At 41.8% G+C, this 21655-nt stretch overlaps 1 protein-coding gene across 1 annotated transcript in view; it reads left to right on the top strand.

Moving 5' to 3' along the window:
- Positions 1 to 1288: 1288 nt before the first annotated feature.
- The window catches only part of PLD5 (phospholipase D family member 5), a 419603-nt gene continuing 399236 nt past the window's right edge, over positions 1289 to 21655 (top strand). Inside the window, exon 1 of the mRNA XM_003411011.4 lies at positions 1289 to 1477. Within this exon, the coding sequence (XP_003411059.2) occupies positions 1289 to 1477 (189 nt within the window). The remainder of the gene's footprint in view (positions 1478 to 21655) is intronic.

Here is a 21655-nt window from a genome sequence, read left to right as displayed (position 1 = left end):
TATATCACCTTATTCTTAATAATCATTACGCCTGGCTGTTTTAAGACTAGGCTTGGAAGGCAGAGCAGATGTAAAAACTCTTGGGGAATAAAACCTCGTCCTGGGGACCTAAAAACCAGAAGAGAAACAAACGCACAGGGGTAGGGCCCTGTACGCCTAATGAATAGAGTCAAACCACAGGCAGAGCGTGGCAACGGGGGCCCCGGAATCGCTCTCGCCACGATCCAGTGGGGTGGGGCCGCTGGGAGCCCCGTTCACGGTGGACACTGAAGGCTGGGAAGCCGCGGTCAAGCGAGCCTGCCAGCCGCGGAATGCACTGGGCGGGTTTGCATTGCTAGGTCCTCATGTGAAAGTGGTGTGCAAGGCTCAAGTAAACCCCTATCCTCGTGGCCGTCATCCGGGGGTTGCTAGGCGCCCTACGCTCTCAGTCCCAAGGGTGGGACAAAGGGGCTTCCGAGGTGGGGAGTTATTGAACTTTTAGAATGAGGTAATAGGAAGAGCGAGGCGGGGGCGGGGTGAGGCGGCGGCTGCTGGATGGCAGTGGGGGAAGGGCGGAGGTGGTTCCGGAGCGTCTCCCTCCTGTTCCAGCCCCGCGCTCAGCGAGCCCGAGGCAGGAGGCGCAGAGACCGCGCTCACTTCTCCAGTTGCTAGTTGGCTCTCTTTCAAGTGAAAACGGGAGAGAAAGGTGTAGCCTGTTGGCGAAAGGTCGATCCGCAGCCGGGGCCGGCCGCCCAGCCGGGTTGCGGCGGGAGGAGGCGGCGGGCGGCGCGGACACCCGGACTCTGGTCTTCGGCCCGGCGGTGGCGGCGGCTCTTCACTGCGCCAACCTGCGGGCCGGGCGGGCCGGGCGCACGGCGGCCCCTCCCCCGCCGCACCCCCGCCGCCGCCGCCCGGCGCTCCCTCCCGGGGTACCGGCCCGGGTCCCAGTCGGTGCCGCAAGGAGCCGGCGTGCCGAGCGCCCGCTCGGGACCGGGGCCGGCGGGGGACGTGGCGGCCACCGCCTCCCGCACCTGGCGCTCCAGCCTTCCCCGAGCCCGCGGCCCCTCCCTCCCTGCCTCCCGCTCTCCCCGCCGCCCGCACCGGGCACCCCTCCCCCTCCGCCGGCCCCGCGCCTCCTCCCTGCGCGCTCGGCGCCGCCTCGCGCTCGGCTCCGCGCCCCTCGCCGGCTTCTCCGCCCCGCGCTCTCCGCGCGCGCTCGCTCTTTCTCGCCCTCTCTCTCTCGCTCGCCTCCCTGCCCCGTTCCCATCCCGAGTCCGCTGCTCGCCGGCCGCCCCCTTGTCATGTCAGCATGGAGATCCGGCAGCACGACTGGCTCTCGGCCTCCCCCCACGAGGGCTTCGAGCAGATGAGGCTCAAAAGCCGCCCCAAGGAGCCCTCGCCGAGCCTGACCCGAGTGGGCGCGAACTTCTACAGCAGCGTCAAGCAGCAGGACTACAGCGCCAGCGTCTGGCTCCGGAGGAAAGACAAGCTCGAGCACGTAAGGGCGGCTCGCTCCCGGTGACCCCGGCCCGGCACCTGCCGCACGCCCCCTCCCTTCGCGGCGGCCCGGAGCCAGGCAGGTGGCCTGCACCTCCGCGCCCCGTCTGGGGAGGAGGGCGTCCGCGTCTTCCGTCCCGATTCGGGGGCTTCTCCTTTGCACGTTCTGGCGGTGAACGACCGGGCAGCGGGGAAGGGACGGGAGGTTCCCTTCCTGGCACCGCCTGGCCCCTCCACAACCCGACCTCCCACCGCTTCTCCTGCGGGGCTTATTTGCACTGTGCTCTCGAGGGGCCTTTGGCGGGGAGGGGGTGAGCAAGGTGGAACTACCACAAGCAGGGACCGAGTGTTACACGGTAGTGGGTTTTCGAGGTGTGCATGCCAGCCTCTTTGAGGAGATTTTACTTCGTCCAGAAACTAACAAATTCACGAATCCGTAAAGTTGTCGCCGCCAGCGACCTACCCTGGGCCCGCGCGCAAGCCCTTAGAGTTTTCTGCAGAGTGTCCGCTGGGATGAGCAGTTGGCAGTCCTCTCTACTTGAGCAATTAGGGAGGGATTTGCGCGTTGCAAGGAGAAAGGCGACAGAAAGAGCAGATCGCCCTGCTCCCCAGAGACCCACCACTCTGGAGGGTGGGAGCGGCCGAGCAGAGCAGAGACCTCCGCTTGCCCACGAGTGCGTGCTTCACGCGAGGCGTTCGTTATTGGCTTGCCATCCTGGAAGGAAGAAATCCCTTAAAAAAAAGACCTTTAGTTGATCCACAGTTTTAAATATGACCCATAACATCTCCCTAAACCAAATGTTAAAATGAAATTAAGGTAATTGTACCGAGAGTATAGCACAACTAGTTAAGGAAAAGATGCTGTTTCTTCCCACTAGCTGCGTAATCCAAATTGGGTCTGTTAATGGAAGGTGGAGATTTCCTAGGATTTGGGTCATGTCGCCAATTATGATAAAAAGATGAGAACCAAAACTCTTAGAACTCACACATATATTTCCAGTCGCTGCACGGACCTGAATCCTATCTGCCCTCCAGGAGCTTCCGGGGGCTTTGCGAAACCACAGGCTTCCCTGAAGGAAGATCGCAGTGGGGCTATCTCCATTACAATAGGAAAGGAAGGTCCGTGCCTTTTTCTGAGGGCCTGATTAAGTCAAGGGAAGCTGGCATTTAAAGCTTTGAGTTGTGTAACAGGCGCTTTGTGTGTGTGTGTGTGTGTGCGTGCGTGTGTGAAAGAGAGAGAACCATTTGGACGGTTCCAATCCTTAAGACCATCAAACTTACTGAAGCAGATTTCTGGGATGGCAAGATGTTTGGAAGGCAACAGTGCCCACTTAAAAATGTATGCTCCAGAATTAGTAAAGAGACCTGTTAGGTTATTAGTTTAAAGGGGCCAAATAGCATCTTCTTGTAATTTGGCTCTTGAAGGTGTTATCTGATTTTAGTACCAGGGAGAATGCTTAGAATGGTGATAGATGATCTATCTCTTCATTTGAGTTTCCCTCTGAATGTGTGTTCAGAGGCGTGTGCTTTTAGCTGATGTATTTCCTTTATTCTCTTACTGAAAATCAATAGTACAACCTCCTATGACTACACCTTTTTGAGTCGTAGACTCTGCATGTATTAGGCTTAAATGCTTTCTCAGTTTTAGACTTTCAGTGAAAGCATCAAGTCACACCACGTGGGCCAAGGCAGCCTCACCTTTCTGGATGAAACAGCCTCACCTTTCTGGGTGAATATATCCCCCTCCTGAGGGTTAGAGACCAATGAAAGGAAGGTCTGGTGGTTCGACAGTATGTGCAAACCTGTGCTTTCTTCTTCACTCAAATGCTCCAAAAGAAAGCATTACATTCATTTAAAAAATGAGTCAACTCATTGTTTGCTGTTATTTAAATCAACGTAGCATTTATGCTTGTTTTCTCAACTGCATTTCATGAGAAGTGTAGGTGTGTATTCTACTCTGACATTTTCTTCTCTACCTGCTCACACTTAGAAAGGGGGCTTTGCTTCACGTGACTTTTTTTGTGATATTAAAGTGCTATGAAAAAATCAGTGCTAAAATATAAATTTTATTTGGACTCAAGCTCTGGGTGTTTATAATATGTGTCATATGTTGTGTGCATTATGATGCTTGAAATAGTTTGACGTTAAGTCCTAATTAAGAATTTGAAATTAAGAAACTCGTAACAAATATAGCCAGCTCTGTCATTGCTGCACAAAACATGAACGTGTGATGTTGACTTTATTATAGAGAACATTCTGAATGTACGTGGCATCTTCTGACTTAGATGTTGCAGCGAGGAGAATGACTGTGTCCTATGAAATTCAAAGGTGATTTATAGTAGTTAAAAAACGCTTTCCATCTGTCTAATCAAATGGATTGCCACTGTTTTATTATGTTGAAAAAAAAGAATGAGTAATTAGGATGGAGATCATATGCCAGAAAACAGCTTACTCAGTTATTTTGCTGGTGCTTTAAAAGCCAATTGAAGTATTAAGAGTTTAAATAAATTATGACTTCAAATGACACACGTATTCAGTCATCACAATAACGGAATTCCCTGAAATGAAATGTGGCAGTGTGTGGACTTCATCCAGACTTCAGAAGCATTGCTTAATCTGAAAGTCAATAGCTATGTTATGTGACAGCTCAAGCATATTTTTCGACCCACATCTCTAAGAGTGAGAATAATTTCTCTCTCCTTTTCTGATTTAAAGGCTACGGGATGAATCTCCAGATTGGACAAGAGAAAAGTGGCAGGAATTAGCTGAGGATTTGAATATTTTCAACCATTCTTTAAATTTGATTTGTATCATTGATAGGCCAACAGTTAAGGTGAGCACCCATTAAGAAGACATGTCTATGAAGGAATTCTTCCAGTCTTAAATCATTCGTAGAAACTTATGAGAAAGTTGTGTTTGTACTGTGCATTCTGGACTTTGAATTCCGCTTGGAGATTTCAGGAAAAAGTAAAATCACCAGCTATACATAGAACATTGTCTTATTTGCTACAGATAATGCTCTCGTCCCCTTAGACTCCTTTGCTTCCTGTTCTGCCTCATAACTCTATGACTTCAGAAGGCATTAGGCTTGGGAAACAGTGCAAATCTTATCTGTCTCTGTTGTTGGTGTTAGTTTGCCATTGATTCAGCTCCAACTTATGGTGACCCTATGTACAACATAGGTAAAGAAGCATCATCCAGTCTGTCTCCATCTTTGCTGGTATACCTAAGTCTGTTGTTGCAGCCACTGTGTATTCCGAGTGCCTTCTGACCTGGGGAGCTCATCTTGCAGCACTATATCAGATAATTTTGGAAGTAGATCACCAGGCCCTTCTTTCTAGCCTGTCTTACTCTAGAAGCTCCACTGAAACTTGTCCGCTGTGGATGACCCTGCTGGTATATGAAGTGCTGGTGGCACGGCTTCCAGCATCATGGCAACACACAGCCCCGCACAGTACGACCAACTGTGAGATGGGTGGCGGCTTATCTCCGTAGAATCCTGTATTCCCTTCAGGTATAATCTAAAAGTGAAAGACATGGTCTAGCAAAGCAAGGGAATACCATCGAAGCAAGGGGAGAAAGAGACTGCTCCCCCAGCCCCTGATCCACCCCTGTTGGCTCAGCCCTCTGGGTGATTTTGAGGGTAATCATTCTGTAAGGTTTGACTGTTCCAGAGGACAGTATGACATTAACCTGGTGTCCTTTGATGGTGTATTTCATTTGTGAAGTTTTTTTTCTTTTCAGAAAGTGGGAGAGTTGCAGAGCCTTCTTTGCTCTGGGACCTGGTTTTATGCCAGCTGTGTTGGTAGAGATTTCCTGATGCCGTTTATGTGGTTGGAGATGCCTTATTTTTTCTTCGGCTCTTGCCAAAGTGTGGGTGAGAGTAGGGGCTCTGGTAAGAGGCCTGGGTTTTGACTCTGATTCCATCTCTTAACTCTGATCCTAGGCAAAGGACTTACAGTCATCAAGATGCAATTCACATTCCTCTTTAAAGGAATCACAGATTTGGCATGATGGTTAAATGAGACAGTCCGTGTCTACACTGAAGTAACAAGCAATCTCAATGCCAAGGTGTCAGCTTCACACTTTTTTCCTCACACTTGTCATCTTTGCAGGTTGGCAGGGACTCTGTGATCACAGTTGCCTGGCCTAAGGAAAGCTCCATCCCAACACAGGCTTTCATGATTGTCAAGGCAGCTGAGGACTCATGCAGTGGCTCTCAGTGCTTCTGCCCAGTAGTGGCACATCCAATTGACTCATGTTCATTGGCCAAAGAAGGTTTCTTGGCCAAAGCTTGCTTCAGTGGAGTTGAGAAGGGGAATCTAACCAAGACCCAGAAGGAGGAGAAACAACGTCTGTGATTAGCCTTCACGAGGGCTCCCACGGCACATAAAGACCTAGGACAGGCTTTGCCTGTATTAAATGTTCAGCACATAGCAGCTGTAGGTGTCATTGCTCCTAAGGTGCTGACTGGGTCTCTGGCCCAGCCCTCCCACTCCAGACTTCCCATTTGAGTTCATCCTGCCAGCATTATAGTCCTGGACCTAATGCATATGGGTCCTTCCGTCAGAGAGGCCAGCTCACTGACCTGGACTTATTACACTGCCTCTTTGCCCGGGCTCCAGCCCATTCTCTGGTGGTCTGACTCTAACATAGACCTCCAAGCCCTTGCTTGCTCCCTGTCTGGCCATCCTCAGGCTGACTCCCATTCTCCCTGGTTCCCACTTGCTCTCCTGCTAACAGAGACAAGTCCCTGCTCTCCTTCCCAGCTCAATGCTGGTGGAATTAAGTCAAGTAATATTTATGTGCAGAGTAGATCAGAAAGCCTTTTTAAAATTGAAAGAGAAAGCAGATGAGAGAATTTGTAAAGAGTAAAAGACATCAGAATCCTTAATGTTCACACTTGTAGTGAGCCATGGTATCTTGGTTTAGTGAATGCCTCACACTTAAAAAATAGTCTCATCTAAGTGTGAATTTGCATCTTCTTAAATAGAGTTTATGTTAATGGTGAATAGTAAATAAACGCCAAGTGGATGCTTGCTTCCTAAAATAAATTATTCATATGGTGAGCAAAGAATAAATGGATTGGAGCAAACCTGGTCATCATGGTCTAGGCACATATTATGTAAGGCCACTTATGTCTTACAGAGCAGATGGGTGAAAGTATTATACCCCACAGAGCAGATCAGTAAGGCATGGAAAGGCAGAGTTCAACCTGAGGGAATGAACTTTGAAAATTACCATTATTTTACAAATCTAGAAAACATCCTCTTCCTGTTTTGTGTTATTGGCTACACTGGAGAATTTCAGTGAGGCAAACACTTCAGAACGTCAGCATTTACCAGAATTACTTCCTATGATTTTAGATAAACAAACAGGCAAACCCTAGGCTGAGACAGGATTCTCTTCCTCTCATCAATCAAGGAATGAACTTTTAGATGTCTCAAGAGTGTCTTCTAATGAATTTCTGTATTGGGTCCATGATCATACCTTTTGCTACTTCAGGTAGCATATTTTCCCCCCACTATTAGGCTTCTCTCATTGTGGGTTGACATTTCAGTTTGTTCTGAAGAAGCTTTCCTTTCTTTTAACTCTTTTTGGTATGGCTTAATGATTTAATGTAATCATTGTCTGTGAAATACCATATTTAATACATTTATTTTGAGAAGCTTAAGGTTATCAGACTTAGGATTTATTCCTCTTCTCTCCTTCCATATTATAACCACGTGCCAACATCCAGCTAATTTCTCCAAGAGTTTTAACTTCTTTTGTAGTCTTCTGCAGCCGTCTCAGTTTTAAACCTATATAATAAATTGCTGTCTTCTATTTTAGCTCTAAAGATTAAGAAGTCTGATGAATCTTTTGAACTTCAGGGACACAGCAGTAGCTGTGCTATGTTACGTTCTCACACTGAGTTGACTCATAGATTCATTAGACAGACAGAGGCGGCGTCTGTGGCAAGCTCTCAGACCAGAAATGTTGCTTGTAGCGTGTTTATTGGGGATGTTTAAAGGTTCTGGATTGCCGGATGTTCATACCTACACAGATTGTGCTGTGAGAGTTTAGAGTACAACATAAATGTTGAGATACACATGAAATGCCAAACTGTGGTTGTTAAAAGAGACAGACCTTTTTACTAAGAAAGAACATTTTTATTTTCTCAGAAACGGAAAAATGAGTCCAATTTTTTAAAATCACAGATCAAGCCCTTAAGTAAAATTTCAGTGAAGAAAAGAAGACGACTCATCTATACTGGAAAGTCTTATGGCTGCCTAACATATGAAGTGAGCCCAGTTAAATGACCTGAGTGGGCATCATGGGATTGGATGTCATGGCTGTTGGGTGATAAGCATGTTCACCATTCACCAAAGCAGACAATGAACCTTGTGAACATACTGTTTCTCTGATTGAACTATAATTGTGCTCCCAGCAATGAGTATGACCCAATAATAGTATGAGGAGTTAAGTTGGGAAGAGGGGACCCATTGAAATCAGAAAGCACCAATTACCAAGCTCATCAATCAACAGATGTATGTTAACTGTCTTTTGTGTGAAGGAGACTGTGAAGGCTTTCATTCAACGGGCTTTTATTTGACATATACTGTGTTCTAAAGGATGGACAATATAAGTTCCAAACGGTGGAAGACTTAAAAGACTAGAGCAGGGCTCCTTCCTTCAAGATGTTAACAGTTTTATAAATACAATTACAATCTGTTTACAGTATTGCAAATAATCCAGAGAAATGCAAACTAGTATGAGACACTGGCTTCAAGAGACTTGTTTAGAAAGGATGAAATACAGGTAAAAATTCAGTAATGAATCGTGTGATAATATATCATAATAAAGTTGAATTTATTCCAGTAGTGCAAAATTGATATAAAATTTGAAAGTCAACCAATGTAATGTTTCATATTAACAGAATAAAGGAGTAAGCCCATATTATTTTCTCATATCCGTATCACATGTCTCAGATCTATAAATGAAGAAAAAGCATTTGATGAAATTCTACATAATTGAGAAATTATGACAAATTTCTCAGCAAACTGGGAATAAAAGGAAACTTCATTATTCTAGTAAAGGATTTCTTTTTAAAAAAAAATCACAATTCATGGTGAAATATTGAAAAATTTTCCACATAGATTGTGAATGAGACAGAGATGTCCAATACCATCACTTCTGTCCAGCATTGTTCAGGAGATCCTAGCAAAGCAATATGCAAGAAAAAGCAGTCAAAAGCATGAGAATTGAGAAGAAAGCAATAAATATTAATCATTATTAATAGATAACATGATTGCTTACATTTGAAAATGCAAAATAAACTACAGATACAGTTTTAGAACTAATAACATCACTGGATTTAGCAAGGCCACATGGTATAAAGTCAATACGCAAAATTAAATTAGAAAAAAATCAAAATAAAAAATACCATTTATATTAGCATAAAATATCAAATCGTAAGAATAAGTCTAATAAAAATGTTAAGACATATTTTTTAATATTATTGATTAATACGGAGAGAAATTTGTTAAAGTCCTTAATAAATGTAAGAATATACTATGTCCAAGCAATGGAAGGCTTAACATTATAAGATCTCAGTTCTTATCCTTATTGATCTATGTAGTAGATGCAATTCCAATGAAAATCTCAGCAAATTTGTATATGTTAAAAAAATAAAAATCCTAAAATTTATATGGAAATGCAAAGGACCAAGAATAGCCATGAGAACCTTGAAAAAGAACGAAAGTTATAGGGCTGCTTCCAGACATCAAAACCTACTATGAAGTCACAGTAATTAAAGCAGTGTGACATTGGTGCAAGAGTAAACAAATAGATCAGCTGAGCAGAATAGAGAACCTAGAAACAGACCCATGCATGTATAGGTATTTGCTCTGGGACAAAAGTGGTGCTGAAGTGCAGTAGGAGAGAGATGGTTTTTTGAAAAAAATGATGCTGGGTCAGTTGTATATCTGTACACACACACACACACACACACACACACAAAGATCTTGGTCTCCCTTTCATACCGTACGCACAAATCAGTCTAAAGTGAGTTGTAGATCTAAATTAGAAGGTAAAACTATGAAACTTTTAGAAAATAATTAAAAAATCTTCATTGCTTAGAGTAGAGAAAAAAATTAAACCAGTTTTAATAATCACAATTTTTTAAGATTAGTAAACTTGACTATATTAAAATTAAGTACTTTAGTTTATAAAAAGATTCCATCATTAGGTTGAAAAGGTAAGTCACAAAGTTCAACACACACGACAAAGGATTTTTATCCAGAATATGTAAAGAGCATCTATAAATCAATAAAAAAAAGACAGGTGACCCAGCAGAAAACTGAGCAAGACACTTGGACAGATACTTCACAAAAGAGGACATCCAAATAGCCATTAAATGTGTGAAAATGTGCTTGATCTTACCAGTCATCATGGAAATGCAAAGTTAAAATCATTCACCATTAAACAACCACCAACCAAAACCAAACCCATTGCCTTCAAGTCAAGTTGATTCTGGCTCATAGCCACCCTATAGGACAGAGTAGAACTGCCTCATAGGGTTTTCAGGGAGTGGCTGGTAGATTCAAACTGCTGACCTTTTGATTAGCAGCTGAGCTCTTAACCACTGTGCCACCAGGGCTCTGGCATGTTATTAGGTGCTATTGAGTCAGTTCCAAATCACAGCAACCTTGTATACAACAGAACAAAACACTGCCTGGTCCTGCGCCATCCTCAACAATTGTTGCTATGCTTGAGCCCATTGTTGAAGTCACTGTGTCAGTCCATCATGTTGAGGGACTTCCTCTTTTTAGCTAACCCTCTAGTAAGTATAATGTTCTTCTCCAGGGACTGGTCGCTCTTGATAACATGTGCCCTGAAAATGTTTTTGGAATGCATGTGTGAAAATACCAAGCAGTAATGATAACTGCCAGATGAATTTCACCCCATGGTGTTAAGAGGAGCTGATCAATGAAGATTTCACACTGGACACTGGTTTGTACTGGGCCTTAGGAGCCTAGGAAGACGAGCTTCCAGGTGTAAGATTGGCCTGAACCAGGGCTTCTGAGCAGAATCTAGGCATCGAAAGCCTGCTTGGAAGACCAGTGAGTTAACAAGTACGGCTGAAGGATAGGGTTTGGTTAAGGGAGTATTGGGTTGTAAAAACAATCAAAGTCTTTGGTAAGGACATGACCCTAAGGCTTGAGGACTTCAGAATTTTGGATGATGAACTGAAGACTTTGGGCTTTAATCTCTAAGTACATGGGAGGTATTTGAATGGGCACTTTATTTATCAAATCATAGTTTAAGAAAATCTGCTGGTGGCATGTACTGAGGCATGAAGGCCTGGATTTGGGAGACTAATGTAAAGTCTGTTTTAATAGACTAGGTGAGAAGGAACAAGGACATGATAAAGGATGGAAGGAATGAAAAACTGGAAGGACAGATGCAAGAAATACTGTGAAATAAGAGTTCACAGGAGTTGGTGCTGGACTGGATGTGGGGAGCCTGAGCAGGCTCATCTATGGAGCAAACGTTTACTGAGTGCCAAGGATATACCCAACAATGTGATTGGCATGAGGGACACAAAGATGAACGGGGAGAATTCCCAAAACGCCTTGAATGTTGGAATTATGCCCTGTTCATCATTGTATCTTGGACCCAAGCCACTGTTATTATCTTGATGCATTTTATCAATATTATTGTCATAATTAACAAACATTCCAGTATTTGCAAAGAACTGGGCTTCAGGCACTGGAAGATTTAAATATATATGATTGGACCCTTGACCTCAGTGTTACCGGTCCTTCAGGTCTCACTTGGCCCCACACTGAGACACAAGTCTGGTGAAAGCGAAAGAAGAAAACTTTATTTGCTTGGCCAAGCAAAGGAACACACTGGTATTTAGTTGCCAAGATGGCTCCCTGATCGGCAGGCCCAGGGGTTTATACGTGAAGGAAAACAGAGGCGGGGCTCTTCTTCAGGGTGTGTTCAGGAACGTGGTCCATCAAGGTTAGTGGGCAACTTTTACGATGATGTCGTCATCCGGTCGACACAGTTGCAGTGGGGTTCAGGAGTCACAAGATGGCTGGGGCGAAGGGCAAATGGTCACTTAGCTCCTCCCAGTGCCCCCCACCGTCAGCTACATCTCTGTGATATGTGGCCAGGAGGACAAGTTGAGGCTCTCTGTGCAAGCGTGCAGTATTCCGCGCCTGCACGGCCACCTCAGACCGATGCTCTGTGGTATTCACCCCAGCCCCTTATTTTTCACTCCCGCAGTTTTAGCTTAGCCGTAGCCGGCCTCTGGCCGGAGGCTAAGCCTTACCTGGCCGCTGTCCAGTGGCTGCCCCTTTCATCAGGTTGCTTACGGTCTAGTCAGCCTTCAGAGCTCAACTTGCATGCCATCCCTTGTAACCCTGAAGCCTAGAGAGGTGCCCCTCCAAGGTGGTCCTGTGGTGTCATGTGTAAGCATTCATTACACCACTTACCACACTTTTTTAATTGTGTCAATTCTCTGTCTTCCTTTCTAGATGGAAAGTTTGAGGACAAAAATTGTGTCTTATTCATAACAATGCCTGACACAGTGCCTGATAGACACCAACATTGATTAGTTTGACTATTGAAATAAATCTGTACCAAATAAATGGTGTAGACGTTAAATGCAATAAGAGTTCAGTGGGCAGAAACAAACATGCCATGAGAAACCACTGAAGAGGCACTCATAGGGTTATGATGAAATGTTGGATGAAGAAGGTACTAAACAAGGCTGTATCTAAACCAGTCTGCAGGTTGAGATTCCATGATTTTTTCAGATGTAGGAAATAGAGATGGCATGCCCACTTTAGTCACCTGTTCCAATATCTGATATTATTATCTACAGTGGATTAACATTTGGTATAAATTTCTATATATCCCAATTTAATTAGTCATGACGAAGACATTAGCTTCTTTATTTTCCCTGAGTAATTTGGCCTGACTTGTTCATGATGTCGTCTTCTGCCCTGCTTTGGCTGAGTGCACTTGATCAGAGACTGTAAGACACTGCAGGAATGTGACAAAACTGCCAGAGTCTCGTAAAGACCTGCCAGGCTTGATCAGCAAGAATCTTCTACTATGACTTCATGACTTGACTGTTTCCGAACTGTTCTCATTCCCTAAAATCTTCTTTCTTTAATCTGTGACGTGCACACACATTGCTTGAAACCTGTTTAGTAAGATTTCTAATATGTCCTTTTTTATTTTTTAATAAACTTTTATTTTGGAATAATGTTTGATTTACAGAAAAGTTGCAAAGAGAGTATGTATACTTCTCATCCAATTTCATTTTCCGTTAATGTTAACATCTAAACTCCAGGCCTTATTCACATTTCATCAGTTTTTCAATTAATGTCCTTTTTCTGTTTCAGAATCTAATCCCGGAGACTACATTATATTCAGTTGTCATGTGTCATTAGTCAATTCTGGCCTGTGACAGTTTCCAATAAGATTCCTAATACATTCTTTAAAAAAAAAAACAACTTTTATTTTGGGGTAGTGTTCGATTCACAGAAAAGTTGCAGAGTTAATGTAGACACCTCCTGTACACCCCTCACCCCTCTTGGCTTTCCCTGCATTCTCACTGTATGTTAGTTTGCCTCCCTCACTCGGCAGACGTTTGTTCCGTGGCCTTGACAGTTATACGGAGTGCTGGTAAGGCGCTGGTAGAATGCCCTCTGTTTGGGTTGGTCTGACTTATTTTTTCATGATTAGACTGGAATTACGGGTTTTTGGAAAAAACATCACAGAGGTGTACATGGTCTCCACGTAACGTAACTCATGATGTTAATCTTGATCTCTTGGTTAAGGTAGTGTTGTACTTGTATATATTCACCTATATATACCTGTTGTAACTGTAAAAATATTTTTTCTCTTCACACTCTATTTTGGGAAGTGAGCTAGTAAGCCCAGCCCACATTCAAAGGGTGAGAGGAAGACTGAGCTCCACATCTTGACTGGAGTGTAGATCTGTAAATTGTTTGGAATTCTTCTATAAGGAAGTTTTGTCTCTTTTCCCCCAATACTTATTTGTTCGATCATTAATTTATATCAGTATGGACCCTTGGGTATTTATTTATACTTCAGTTTATAATCTAGTACTATATTATTATTATTATTATTTTTTGCTTAAATTTTTCCAGCTTTGGCCATGGAGAGTTCTTTCATGCTGGCTCCTGTGGCCCTTGGACATACCCACATCCTTTTATTTTTTGAGCACATCCTAACTTTCTGCTACTACAAGATGCTTCAGATTCATCTTGTATTTTTTCTGCTCCTTCCTAATATATCCTCAAAGTGTTTTCTCGTAAGTATATTTTCAGTCCCAACTAAGCCCACCCTTAAAAGACTCCAGTAATAGAAATACTTAGTAAATTAATATAGCTGATGAAAACTCAATACACATATTTTGGTAAAGACAAGAACATCTTCACTTGACCCTTTCGTAACGCTCCTGAAATATTCTTAATTATGACCCTGGATCATAAATTCTCATTCAGATGATGGAAGGAAGTCTTCTACTAAGCAAATAAGAGGGCATGCTCAGTGATGCTTTATGTTATATCCTAATATAGTATGTGTGTGCTTGTGCGTGTACCCAAGTGCATGCATGTATGCCTGACACACACATGTTCCTCTTTTGCATAATGATGTTCGTGTTCTTTTTTCCCAGTGTCATTCATCTGTTGTTGGAGAGTCAGGTTCTTCACCTGGGCATTAACCAACTTCATTCGTGTTCCCATTTTGGCATTATTTTCCAACCTCATTTTACATGCTAACAGTAATCAGCCTGTGTGGAAAAGGGAAGTCTTCCACTGTCAGCCATTCATGGTTTTCACTTTTCAGAGTCAAAATACTATTCTCTGAGATGTCAAATTCCCTTCAAAAACTTAATTGGAAGTTTTGCAGTCCCTGCCCATTCATACTAGGAAAACACCTCCAAGTAGAACAAGAAAGATGGGTGAAAAGAGAAGAAAAGATGGCAAGGTAGGCATTGAAATGCTTATGAACTGTAGCATTCCAATACCCAAGACCTTCAATGTGCTGTCCTCTCGTGGGGCCCTTACTGCCTCTTGTTGTGATGTTTAAGCAGCATGAAAGTGAGAAGACTGTGCATTTCTTCTCTCATTTCAAGATACTCCTTTCCCGCTGTGGTCAGCCTGCACACCTGTTCTACTCCCAGCAAGCTACGAAGTAGTTCCTGCCTTCTTGACCTTCTAACTTTTAGCCACACCATGAATGTGGTCATAAGGAATTGCTTAACCATAAAAATATTCTATAAAACAGAAAACAAAGTTATCATTGTGGCTGTAGCTTTTTTCACTCTAGGAAATCTGACAAAAACAGAGTAATGACAAGATGACCATGCTCTGGGCTTTGCTTAAAGTGGCCCGTGGAAAGGAATGCTTTACTCTGCCCGTTTTCTTTAAGAAAAAACAAAGATGAACTGGAAGCCCATGTATCCTTTGAGTTAAATGATGAGGAAAGGAAGCAAGATGCTCAGAGGCTATGAGGAGCAGATATGATAGACCTCTTGATGACTGGCGTTAACACTGGCAGCGCATCAGTAATGAGCAAAAGATAGGGAGGCATTCAAAGATGAAGGCTCTTGCCCTAAATGCTTATGTGGTTTCTTTCTTTTTTTTTAGGATAATTTTTAAGGTATATTTGGATCCATCTCTTTAATTGATTTTATCTTGGGTATATAAAAATTTTTTTTTTTTTATATAAGTGATGTCACAGAATTGGTGTTGAGATCAAGAAAGCTGATATATATGCCTGCGTAAAATGTGTTTTAAAAAAGATACCCAGACAAAAGGTTTGCAGATGGAGATGAGCTACAAGGAATGGAGAAAGTATTTGACTTAGTTTAGTCTTTTATCTCTTGTCTGTTTTCAGATGATAGTAGGGGAAGGCGTATACTTCCTGAAGGTACTTGCTATACTTCCTGAAGGTACTTGCTAATGAAGAGCTTGCCAATGTGGCAACGTAAGAGTTCCTGGCCTTCTGATTTGAACTTCAGTTGACACACTTGGTCACTGTCATTTGGTCACATAATAAAAATTTTGTGCGAATGAATATATACTTTCCTGTACTTAGAAACCTACTATTGGTGGAAATCTATATGAATAGAATTCTTGTGGTCAACAATGAAAAAAAAATTAAAATTTTTTTTCCATTGATAAAGTTACTTACAAGGAAAGTTTAATATTTTTCATGGAGAGAGAATAATGACTCTTTATATCCATTCTTAAATTTACTTCCTTCTAAAATAAGTGGAAACCCTGGTGGTGTAGTGGTTAAGAGCTACGTCTGCTAACCAGAAGGTCGGCAGTTTGAATCCGCTCCTTGGAAACTCTGTGGGGCAGTTCTGCTCTGTCCTACAGAGTCGCTATGAGTCAGAATCGACTCGATGACAATTTTTTTTTTTTTTTTTTAATGGTCTAAAATAAATAGGCCAGCACCTGTTCTGAATCTCTTGCTTGCTTGTTTCCATACTAAAACAAAAGATGATAAACACAAGGTTAGAAAAAACTAAAACAAAAGATGGACTTCAGGAGAAAATTTTGAGACATGCCGTTTAATCCAGAAAGACATTTCTGATATCAGCAGAGTAGATTTCTGGTTGCATTTGCAATTACATTGTTTTAGCCAAAGAATTCTTCAAGGGAGAAAAGGGCTTAATACAATTTTTGCCAGATGTAATTACAAGATTGGCAGTCCAGTTTGAGTAGGGCATTGGGTGGATGGATGTTCATTGTATTAATATTTATTTGTATAGTTTTGGGTAGTCAGCAAGGTATAAACAACAACGTGGATAATTTAGCATTTTAGTCACCATCACTATCTCTAAAGGACCATCATTCAAACAAGGAAGGGGTGTCCTCCTAGTGCAAGCAAATTCCTACAGTGATTGATCTTTAAGAAGAGCTGTGGCATCCAGGAAAGCCTCACTGTGATACGGAGGCCAGGCGGCCAGATAGCCCCGCTCTTTGATTACGTGACTCACTCCTGGACGACACCCATGATTCAAACGTGTGTCTTAAAAGTTCATAAATTACTACATTAAACTGAATTTCAGGATTGTTTGAGAAAAACTTACTTAATCCCTAAATGTCCAAGGCCTGCTGTTCTTAGAGCTTTCCAACCAGAAACAAAATTTTGAGTTTCCAGATTTGTAGTGATGAGGGATCAAAAGATTTTCTAAACATTAGCTTTGCTAGAGATCAATCTCCTAAGTAGCATAACTGGCTGGAGAGGAATAATGAACTCCAGGGGTAGACTTTTACATCTGGAGAAGGATGCCCTTGCCATGGGCAGAGCCTCCTGCTGCTTGCAAAGCTCTGGTGCCACCTGCCACCTCTGGTGTGGCTTCCAACTGCTACTGAGGATGGCGTCTCCCACTGTGATCAGCTTTGCTACTGTGATTCTACTTTGCTGCTGTCCAAGGCACTTCCAGATGCTGAAGCTGGGACTGGCACTGAGGTTGGCATTGCCTTATGTAATGTACTTCTCTCCTTGAAGCCAAACTGTGCCAGTACACTAAAGTCAGTGTGTTAAATTGCAAAGACTCTCATCTCTCAATATTGTGCCCTATTATGACACCTTGTTTCAAAGTAATTTTACTGTTTGCTTTGAATGCCTCTGAAATATTCTGTGGAAACATCAACTTCACTCTTACTGGCCACCTTCTTTCTTCCTAGGCCTGTACTGCTTTGTAGAAGCAAAGCTTTACGGTAAAACCAAGAGACAGAATAGACATTGCTCTCACAATTGTCCCTCTTCTCCAGTGCCTGGAGTATATTCTTATTTCTTATTTACCACTTGAGAATTAATTCCTCCCTAGGAAGCTCATTGGTCCATCATGCTCTGGCCCTTAGGCATTTCTCAGTATGTATAAATTCTAGAGTCTGCCTGGGCTCAGTCTTTTTCCTTGTGATGTCTTTATCTGGCTGGTATCAGGGTAACGCTGGCCTCATACAATGAGTTAGGAAGTGCCCCCTCCTTTTCTATTTTTTGGAAAAACTTGAGAGGGATTGGTGCCAATTCTTTAAATTTTTGGTAGAATTCATCACTACAAATCAGCCTTCTGGTCCGGGACTTTTCTTTGTTGGGAAGTTTCTGATTACTGATTCATTATCTTCCCTTGTTTTAAGTCCATTGTTATTTTCTGTTTCTTCTTCAGTAAATTAAGGTAGTTTGTACGTGTCTAGGAGTCTGTCCATTTCATCCAAGTTATCTAATTTGTTGGTGTACAATTGTTCATAGTATTCTCTTATACTCTTTTTTATTTCTATAGGGCTGGTAATAATGCCCCCAACTTTCATATCTGATTTTTGTTATTTGTGTCTTCCCTCTTTTCACTTATTTGTTTAGCTAAAGGTTTGTCGTTTTATTGATCTTTGCAAAGAATCAGCTTTTAATTTCATCAATTATTGCTTTTCTATTTTTTCTTTATCTTCATTTGAATCTTTATTGTTTTTCTTCTTTTGATAGCTTTGGGCTTACCATATTTTTATGCAAGTAATGTGAGCTTTCTGCATTTGTTTGCTGGCCATGCCCTCCCCTGTGAGGTATTTTTGTAAGAGTGCTATGCTAATATTTTTACAGCAAGATATGGAAGAAAATTGGCATGGCCTTACTCGCTTGTGAGGATGCCTTGAGTGGGGAGGGCATAGCTGGCAAACAAACACGTAAGGCACATGTTATTCACATAAAAATAAGGTAGTTTGCTCTTCTTTTTCTAATTCTTCAAGTTGTAAAATTAGGATATTGATTTGAGATCTTTCTTCATTTTTAATGTAGGTGTTTACAGCTATAAATTTCCCTCTGAGCACTGCTTTCCCTGCATCCCATGAGTTTTTGTATGTTGTGCTTTGATTTTCATTCATTTATAAGTATTTTCTAATTTCTGTTATGAATTTTTGACCCACTGATTGTATAATAGTATATTGTTTAATTTACACATATTTGTTTTTTAATTTTTAATTCTCTTTTCAATTTTCCTTCTGTTATTGATTTCTAATTTCATTCTATCATGGCCAGAAAGAATATTTTCTATGATTTCAGTGTTTTTAAGTTTATCGAGACTTGTTTTGTGACCAACTTATGTTCTATCCTGGAGAATGATCCCATGTGCACTGGAGAAGAATCCATATTGTGCTGTTGTTAGGTGGAGTGTTATATAAATGTTAGGTCTAGCTGGTTTATGGTGTTGTTCAAGTTTATTTTCTTCTTGATCTTTTTTCTAGATGTTCTATCCATTATTAAAAGTGGCGTATTGAAGCCTCCAACTATTATTGCAGGACTGTCTATTTTTCTCTTTGAGTTTGCCAATGTTTGCTTCATATATTTTGGGGGCTCTCTTGTTAGGTGCCTATGTATTTGTAACTGTGTTATCTCCTCAAGGAATTGACCCTTTTATCATTATTTAATGTCCTACTTTATCTCTTGTAAAGTCTGTTTTATCTGATATTAATTTAGTCACTGCAGTTCTCTTTTGGTTATTATTTATATGTAATTTTTTTTCCATCATTTCACTTTCAATCTATATATATCTTTGGATCTAAAGTGGGTCTTGTAATAGATAACTGGTAACTTTGGTGAAAGGTAATACAGTACACAATACTGGGGAAGCTAGCGCAACTTGTACAAGGCAAGGCCGTGGAAGCTCCATAGACACATCCAGACTCCCTGAGGGACTGAACTTCTGGGATGAGGCTGTGGGGACTGTGGTCTCGGGGGACATCTAGCTCAATTGGCATAACACAGTTTATAAAGAAAATATTCTACATTCTACTTTGGTGAGCAGTATCTGGGGTCTTAAAAGTCTGTGAGCTGCTGTCTAGGATACTCCACTGGTCTCATCCCTTTGGGAGCAAGAAATAATGAAGAAAACTAAAAATACAAGGGACAGATTAGTCCAAAGGACTAATGGACCACATCTACCATAGCCTCCACCAGACAGTCCAGTACAGTGAGATGGTGCCTGGTTACCACTCACAGCTCTGACAGGGATCACAATAGAGGGTCGTGGACAGAGCTGGAGAAAAACTTAGAACAAAATTCTAACTCAAAAAGAAAGACCAGACTTGCTGTCCTGATGGAGACTGGAGACACCCTGAGAGTGTGGCCCTTGGACACCCTTTTGGCTCAGTAATGAGGTCACTCCTGAGGTTCACTCTTCAGCCAAAGATTGGACAGGCCCATACATAAAACAAAACTAGACTAAAGGATCACACCAGCCCAGAGCCAAGGACTAGAAGTCAGGAAGGAACAGGAAAGCTGGTAATAGGGAGCCCAAGGTTGAGTAGGGAGAGTGTTGACATGTTGTGGGGTTATTAACCAATGTCAAAACAATATGTGTACCAAGTGTTTAATGAGAAACTAGTTTGCTCTGTAAACCTTCATCTAAAATACAATTTAAAAAAAATCAGAAAAAAATAAAATGGGTCTTGCATAATCAACATATAGTTGGATCATATTTTCTTATTCATTCTGTCAATCTCTGCCTTTTGATTGGAGAGTTTAACCCATTTACATTTACAGTAATTGCTGATAAGGAAGGACTTCTGCCATGTTGTTATGTTTTTTTTCAGTGTGTAATAACTTTTTTGTCCCTCATTTTCTCCAGTATTGGCTACTTTTTTGTTTAGTTTGATTTTTTGTAAGGAGCTATTTTAATACCCTTCTTGCTTTTCTTGAGTATTTCTTAGATATTTTCTTGCAGATTACCATGGGAATTATATTTAACATCCTAAATTTATAACAATCTACTTTAAATTGATACCATCTTAATTCTTCTGTTGTTGTTAGGTAACATCGAGTTTGTTCCAACTCATAAATCACTGCCCGGTCCTGCACCATCCTCACAATAGTTTGTTATGCTTGAGCCCATTGTTGCAGACACTGTGTCAGTCCATCTCATTGAGGGTCTCCCTCTTTTTTACTGACTCTTTAATTTACCAAGCATGATCTCCTGCAGGGACCCTCCTGATAACATGTCCAAAGTATGTGAGATGAACTCTTGCTGTTCTTGCTTCTGAGGAGCACTCGGACTGTACTTCCTGCAAGTCAGATTTGTTTGTTCTTTTGGCAGTCTATGGTATAGTCAATATTCTTTGCCAACACCATAATTCAAAGTAATTCAGGGGTGTCAATTCTTCAGTCTTCCTTATTCATTGTTCAGCTTTCACATGCATATGTGACAACTGAAAATACCATGGCTTGGGTCAGGTGCACCTTAGTCTTCAACGTGACGTCTTTGCTTTTTAACACTTTAAAGAGGTCTTTTGCAGCAGATTTGCCCAATGCAATATGGAATTTGATTTCTTGATTGCTGTTTCCATGGGTGTTGATTGTGGATCGAAGTAAAACGAAAACCTTGAAAACGTCAATATTTTCTCCATTTATCGTGATGTTACTTATTGTTCCAGTTGTGAGGATTTTTGTTTTATGTTGAGGTATAATCCATACTGAAGGCTGTAATCTTTGATCATTATCAGGAAGTGCTTCAAATTCTCTTCACTTTCAGCAAGCAAGGCTGTGTCATCTGCATATGGCAGGTTGTTAATGATTCTTCTTCCCGTCCTGATGATACCTCATTTTTCTTCATATAGTCCAGCTTCTCAGATTATTTGCTGAACATACAGATTGAATAAGTATGGTGAAAGGATACAACCCTGACACACACCTTTCCTGACTTTAATCCATGCAGTATCCCCTTGTTCTGTTTGAATGACTGCCCCTTGGTCTATGTACAGGTTCATCAGGGGCACAATTAAGTGTTCTGGAATTCCCATTCTTCACAATGTTACCCATAATTTGTTATGATCCACACAGTCAAATGCCTTTGCATAGTCAATAAAACACAGGTAAACATCTTCCTGGTATTCTCTGTTTTTTGCCAGGATCCATCTGACATCAGTAATGATATTCCCGATTCCATGTCCTCTTCTGAGTCCAGCTTGAATTTCTGGCAGTTTCCTGTCAATATACTGTTGCAATTGCTTTTGAATGATTTTTAGCAAAATTTTACTTGTGTGTGATATTAATGATACTGTTCAATACTTTCTGCATTTTGTTGGATCACCTTTCTTTGGAACAGGCATAAATGTGGATCTCTTCCAGTCAGTTGGCCAAGAGC

The sequence above is a fragment of the Loxodonta africana genome, chromosome 25, assembly GCF_030014295.1.
Source record: "Loxodonta africana isolate mLoxAfr1 chromosome 25, mLoxAfr1.hap2, whole genome shotgun sequence".
Taxonomy (NCBI): Eukaryota; Metazoa; Chordata; class Mammalia; order Proboscidea; family Elephantidae; genus Loxodonta; species Loxodonta africana.
This window is presented reverse-complemented; position numbering and strand designations above follow the sequence as displayed.